Source organism: Geospiza fortis, unplaced genomic scaffold (genome assembly GCF_000277835.1).
Source record: "Geospiza fortis unplaced genomic scaffold, GeoFor_1.0 scaffold657, whole genome shotgun sequence".
NCBI lineage: Eukaryota > Metazoa > Chordata > Aves > Passeriformes > Thraupidae > Geospiza > Geospiza fortis.
Genome location: NW_005054481.1, coordinates 1,300,526 through 1,307,281, shown reverse-complemented (window position 1 = coordinate 1,307,281; position 6,756 = coordinate 1,300,526). Strand labels below are relative to the sequence as shown.

The 6,756-nt window shown below is 42.6% G+C and overlaps 1 protein-coding gene across 1 annotated transcript in view; it reads left to right on the top strand.

The window, feature by feature from the left end:
* Positions 1-287: 287 nt before the first annotated feature.
* Positions 288-6,756, top strand: part of ERGIC3 (ERGIC and golgi 3) — a 26,339-nt gene continuing 19,870 nt past the window's right edge. The window contains exons 1-5 of the mRNA XM_005428404.3: positions 288-371; positions 490-609; positions 1,855-1,948; positions 3,103-3,268; positions 4,898-4,955. Of these exons, the coding sequence (XP_005428461.2) occupies positions 359-371; positions 490-609; positions 1,855-1,948; positions 3,103-3,268; positions 4,898-4,955 (451 nt within the window). The 5' untranslated portion in view covers positions 288-358. The remainder of the gene's footprint in view (positions 372-489; positions 610-1,854; positions 1,949-3,102; positions 3,269-4,897; positions 4,956-6,756) is intronic.

Below are 6,756 nucleotides of genomic sequence, written 5' to 3'. Positions count from 1 at the left end.
GCGTCCTGTCGGGACGGCGGTACGTCACGCCGCCTGCAAGCAGCCGTGCCATGCCGAGAAGGGAAAGCAAGCGCTGAAGCCCTGTTCCCTCCCCACGTTCAGAGGTCCCCCAGTTATTTAACACCATTGCAAATGGCATGCTCTGGGCTGTGCAGGGCAGTGGCTCAGCTGTCTGGCAAACCTCTTCTGTCTTAAAAATCAGCTCCTGGGCCACAGCACCAAGGGAAAGGGGCCTTTTGATTTGCTTACAAGTAAAATGAGACTGTTTTTCCTTTGTTCCCAGGTTCATCCAGAATTATACGTTGATAAATCAAGGGGAGATAAACTGAAGATCAATCTAGATGTTACTTTTCCACATATGCCTTGTGCTTGTGAGTAAGACTTCTGAATGGAGATGATAATTTTTGTCCTTGGCAGGGGCTCAGGAGGCTCAGTGTGCCCATAACAAATGTATGCTTATAGATCACTTTCCTTGTGCACTGGTTTCAGATTTGAGCATTGATGCAATGGATGTTGCAGGAGAGCAGCAGCTGGATGTAGAGCACAATCTGTTTAAACAACGCTTGGATAAAGCTGGGAATCGTGTAACTCCAGAGGCTGAGAGACATGGTAAGATGCTCTTCTACCTGTCCTGGTTGGATGCTCTGTTAGTCTTTCCGTTGTATGCCTGTTCTGAGATTTGTGGAGACAAAGTGACAGCTGTAGAGTGTGTAAATGCCACAAAGTCTTGAATACCGTATAGCATGCAGATCTATTAAACTACTCTTACACTCAGTACTTTTGCAAGAAAATCTTTGCCCAGTCCCTCTGAAATTATGATAAAGACCCATGGATGCATTTGAGGAATAAAGTTGCACAGTTGGTGGTCTTTTGGTTTTAGAAATCAAGCAGCTGTTCTTGCAAAATTTGGCTTTAAATCACAGTGGGCGAACAAATGGGACTGTGTGATTCAAGGAAAGAGCCTTTCTCTGGGGAAGGCTCCAGTGACTTAACCTTTAAGCCTAAACTTGCATTTTACTCCATTAACTCTGTATGTGTTAATGCACACCTGCATAAATACATGTGAGTTGATCTGTTGTTTGCAAGCTGTAATAAGTGATCCTTGGCTACATAAACCTCTTCTCTACATTTTTTACATGTTATGACTCATCCTTGTTCTTTGATAGCAACCAGAAAGGATTCTGACAAAGCATTTTTCAGTCGCACAGTAATACTATTTTGACTTTTCCTTTCCAGAACATGAGTTACTTACTCTGTTTTCTGGGAGACAGTGTAGTTCTGAGTATCAACATGACCAAATTTTTAGCTTTGTATCACTTTATATTTAACATTTCTGTTGTTGACACTGAAAGGCTAAACTAAGCCAAGCGCTGAACAATTGGCAGGCACAAGGGTTTCTCTGGTTGTCATGGGAATGTGGTGATAGTGTTCTTACTGCTGTGTCACTTAGCAGCCATCACAGGTTGTGACTTTAAAAATTATTATTTGGGGACAAAAACCATTCTACAAGTTTTTAAGCAAGTCCTGTATTGCTCATAATGTACTGGTTGGGTCTGCTTAAGACAACGTTTTAGCAAAGCCTTTATGCAAGTAATGTCTGATGCTTCAACAAGGCTTACAGATAGCCAGTTCTTTCCATGGAGGCTGTTCTTGAGAGGACAAATACTATGCTCCTTCTTGGTTTTACTCCACACCTCAGCAGGCTACATACATACCATTTTAGGTGGGTGTTGGGTGCAGGATGTGCAGTAGTACATTGTGTGTGCAGAGTATTCGTTATGCATAGAGCAGAACAAGAGTACAAGACAGAGTTTCTAGATGTGTCTCATCACTTTGAATCCTGTTTTGTCTTAGAGCTGGGAAAAGAAGAAGAAAAAGTGTTTGATCCAAATTCTTTGGATGCTGATCGCTGTGAGAGCTGTTATGGGGCAGAGTCAGAGGACATTCGGTAACCTTTACACCTTTTTCCTATCTTCTTAGCGATTGAATCCTGGTATGTTATATGCATATTTTTTTCCAAATGTCTGTGAAGGTCTGTGCAATGAAATCCTGCTCTCAGGCACATGTTCAGTGATAAAAGCTATTGTGGTTTGGCTATGCCTTTGGAAGCTGCACTCAAGATTGTTGAGAAGGTGCATCTGTAGATTGTTTGGATTGTCTACATGCCTGTTTAAGCAGTACAAAAATTGTATCTCAGCAGGTGAGAGATTTTCTGGGCTTGTTTGGTGTCCAGAGCAGAGGTGTTTGAATTATTTCACTGTTATGCGAGTTATCTTGACGTAAAACCTGGTTATGCCTTGGCCTTGCCTTCTCACTGCTGCTGGTGGCATTGTTTCCTTACAGGAGAAAAGACCAGACATCTATGGTTCACAACAACAGGTGTTTTTTCGTATTTCTCATTCCTCCGAACAGGAAATTACTATAAGAATGGATCCATGATAGTCCATATAGGTTCTGGACTAATTTTGGCTATTTTTGGCTCAGTGATAATTTGGTTTGTCCCATCTGTCAAGTTGTATCCTTTCTCAGAGATGTTTTCATCTTGAGGTATTCATAACTGCTGCCTTCAACAGCAGGAATTCGTTCAACATTTCCACCAAAACATGAAACCAAGGAAGAAACCTGGGGTTTTTTCTGGTAACCAAGGTATTGTCCAGAGGTAGAAAAGTACAAAGAAAGTTTGTAGTTAAGCCCCCCTTTAGCCCAATGTCTTGGCCTAAAATCAGAGGAAAGGAGCAATAGAAACAGGCAGATGCTTTGTTCACATGAGGAAGTTCCAAACTGCTTATAACTGAGGGACACCGATGTTGTTTTTGTGACAAATTTCTTTGCCAAGGGATGCCTTGGCTGTGTAAATGGCCAGGCAGAGCCCTCTTTGCACTCCAGTCCTGTATTCAAACAGTGTGCATCCTCACCTCCAAACCTCAAAAGGCACATCAAGAAGATCATTCTCATTCAGGAGCATTAGGCCACTTTCCAAGGTCCAGTCCCCAATATTTGTGTTGCTGCTTTGTTGAAGAATCTGTCAAGGATTCAAGTCCTGAGCTGGAGCATCTCTTCTTAATGATAAAGATGGTAAGATGGTGCTTGTGCTTTTTGCAGGTGTTGTAATACTTGTGACGATGTCAGAGAAGCATACAGGCGGCGAGGCTGGGCCTTCAAGAACCCAGATAGCATAGAGCAGTGCAAGAGGGAAGGGTTTAGCCAGAAAATGCAAGAGCAGAAGAATGAGGGCTGCCAAGTGTATGGTTTCCTAGAGGTCAACAAGGTGAGAGAGAGCTTTTGCTATGAACCTGCTGCATGATGGTGAGGACTGTGAAAAGGCAGAGTTGGGGCATTCCTCTCCTTTTCCAGTTTTAGGTGCTTAGAAGACTATCACAGAATAACCTCTGGGGTCAGCAACGTCTTTGTGCTTGTCGTGGGGTTCAGGTGGACAGTCAGGAACAGCAGTGGAAAAGAGGCTAATTCTGGTTTGTGTTCTGTGGGCTGGTAGAAAGTCATGGCAGCTAGAGAAGTTCATCTTTTCCTCCCACCTGGGTACCAAGTCTTTTTGCTGAGATTTCTGGAGGAGGAGAGGCAGCTTCTTTGAGCTTGAATGGTTCCACCTGCCCTTCTGGTTTTAAATCAGAGGCCACAAGTGGGTGCTGGAGATAGCAGTAACCAATTTGCGTACAGAGGTGTTGGAGAGAGTGAAATGTTATCTTCTTTAGAAAAACAGTAAGCAAGGCTATTGGAGTTGGCTGTCAAGGCTGAAAATGCTCAGAGAAGTGGTTTATGCAAATGATGTATGAAAATACACAAGATGCACCAGGTAACTATGTAACCTGTCATTTTGTGGGTTACCCTCACAAACACACAGGTTGCATACCCAAGTACCCTCTAGAAGAAGTCAGACCCAGGCTATTTTTTGTTTGTTTTTAACTTCAAACTCTGTTGTTTTTTTTTTCTTTTTCTTTTTTTTTTTTTTTTAATCCTGGTGTATTCTTCCTGGAGACCACAGTCTTTATTTCTAGAAAATAGACCTTGTACTCTCATATCCAGAGATTGTGATTTGAGCATTATCATAGGTATTGAACTGTTATGGGACCCTCTCTCACAATATATGATGAGCAGGAAGATTCCAGGGGGAATTCTGGATGTAGGAATGGTCCAAGTGTGAGTGTCACTGGGGAAGTTTTTGGTGCCTTTTTTAGGCACTTGGAACTTTGTGCATCTTCGTTCTCAACAGGTCTGCAGTTAACATAAAGCATAGGTTTGCCCAGGCATCAAAGATGTAATACAATGAGTGAGCTTGGTACATTCAAATCTTCCAAGGCAGAGTGCGTGTGATTGCTAGTAAGTGTCAGGGAGGACTGGCACCTAATATCCATATCCCTTTCAGAGTCCAGGATGAAATTTTACCAGTTTGTCTTTTGCAGATTTTTGGGGGGTTAGGTTGCTTTGAGACAGGGATTTAGTAGGTTAAGTGCTTTATTTTTGCATGCTCTTCTTTTCATGGGTTTATACATTGGATCATGGCTGACTATTGTTATAAGTGTTCATCCTCACTTTCTCCTCTCTTTTTCTTTGATAGTGCTTTGTATTTTCTGAAGGACCAGTTGGTTCCCTACTTGGAGTTAATTCCTCCTTTTCTCTTTTTTATGCCCACAAAATAATCTGGATAGAACAGCTGTTATCCACATCAGTATTTAATTATGGATTTCAGCATCACTGGCTGTAATGAACATGGGAAATTCATACCTCTCTTAGAATAATGTCTGCTGCTATTGTCCCCTGTGAAAATGAGTCAGTTGGTGTCTGTCTTGTGTAAACAAAATCCTGAAAATCCAAGCACCAGTACAACTGTTTTGCTTACATAGATTTAGACCATTTAATGAATGTTTATTGTCTCCTGCAGGTAGCTGGAAATTTTCACTTTGCACCAGGAAAAAGTTTTCAACAGTCTCATGTACATGGTGAAGTATTTTCTTTTCCTGTTTATTGGACCTTTTGGTTTCAAGTGTCTGACCATTTTCTTTTAATATCTTTGCATTACTGTCTGTAGTAACAACATCACTGCTTCAGTGAGGAGGACATTGTTGAAGTTTTGTTACAGTGGTTTAGAACTATCATGGACAAACAGAAAAGTGGTTTCTAGGGGTGCTGCCGCATGAGTGTGGAAGAACTTGGTAGAGGATGTTTCTGGGTAGTCTCTCAGTTCTGCAAAACTTTGCTGCTTTGCAGTCAAACAACCTCAAGAAAAAATTTCAGTCCTGAACCTAACTACAAGTACCTCTAGAAGGGATATTTTTCTCTATTCATGAGGTTCAGAGTAAAATTATGTTGTGAAGGACTTCCTTGAGTATATATATAAATATAGCGTGGTGAGAACAATAGTGGTAGTTTACAGAATCATGGAATGGTTTGAGTTGGAAGGGACCTTTAAAGGCCATGTAGTCCATCCGCCCTGCAATGAGCAAGGACACCTTCCACTAGAGCAGGTTGCTAAGAACCCAGTCCAGCCTGGCCTTGAATGTTCTCAGGGTCTGAGTGTCTGCCAGCTCTCTGGGCAACCTGTGCAAATGCCTCATCACTTTCAACATACACAATTTCTTATATCCAGTCTGAATCTGCACTCTTTTAGTTTAAAAATATTGCCCCTTGTCCTATCACAACAGGCCTTATTAAAATGTCTGTTCCCATCTTTCTTACAGTTCCCTTTTGCTATTAGAAGGGGCTCTTGGGTGTGCCCAGGGCCTTCTCTTCTCCAGGCTCTCCAAGCCTCTCTCCATGGTAGAAGTGCTCCAGCTCTTGGAGCATCTTTGTGTGCTCATGTAGACTTGCTCCAGCAGGTCCACATCTTCCCTGTGCTGGGCATCACAGAGCTGGAGGCATCTCTGCATGTGGGGTCTCGCCTGAGTGGAATAGAGAAGGGAGTGTCCTCCCCCTCACCTGCTGCGCATACTGCTGGGAAGGAACCCAATATGCAAGTGGTTTCTGGATTGCCAGTGCATATGGCCAGGTCATGTTAAGCTTCTCGTCCACTAACGCCCCCAATTCCATCTCCCCTGGGCAGTTCTTGACTTGTATTGGTACCGGGGGTTGCCCTGACCCAGGTGCAGCACCTTCCACTTGATCATGATGTTCACTGGCCCCACTTCTCAAGCTTGTACAGGTTTTTCTGGATGGCGTTCTGCCCCTTAAGCACATCAACCTCACTACTCAACTTGCTATTATCTGCAGATAGGCTGAGGTGCCCTCAGTCTCACTGTCCATGTAATTGATGACAGTATTCAACAGTACTTTTCCTAACATGGACCCCACTTGTTCTGTCTTCATCTGTATATTGAGCCATTGGCCACTACCCTTTGCACATGATCATCCAAGCAATTCCTTATCCAGTGAAGAGTCCATACATCAAATCTGTATTTTTTCCTTTTATCACTCACTCCAATTTAGTCTGTACTGCTGAGGTTAAGGTCAGGGGAGAATATGAATGTGCTTGGTGGGAGTAACTGGTGTATTTGGAGAACAACAGACAAACTTTTGAGCCCAGAAGCACTTTTGTACAAACAACAATAATGAGAAAAGCCTGGTTTCCCCCATAATACTGATCATTTGTAATAAAAAAAATATTTCACTTATTGTGGCAAAATCTCCTTTGTGTGCTTAAACTATCATGACAACAGCAACCTTACTACAGCCAGAATCAACAAAGTCATGGCATATATGTTAAGGAGAAGCATGTCTGTATTACACCTCTCTGTAACAGACAGG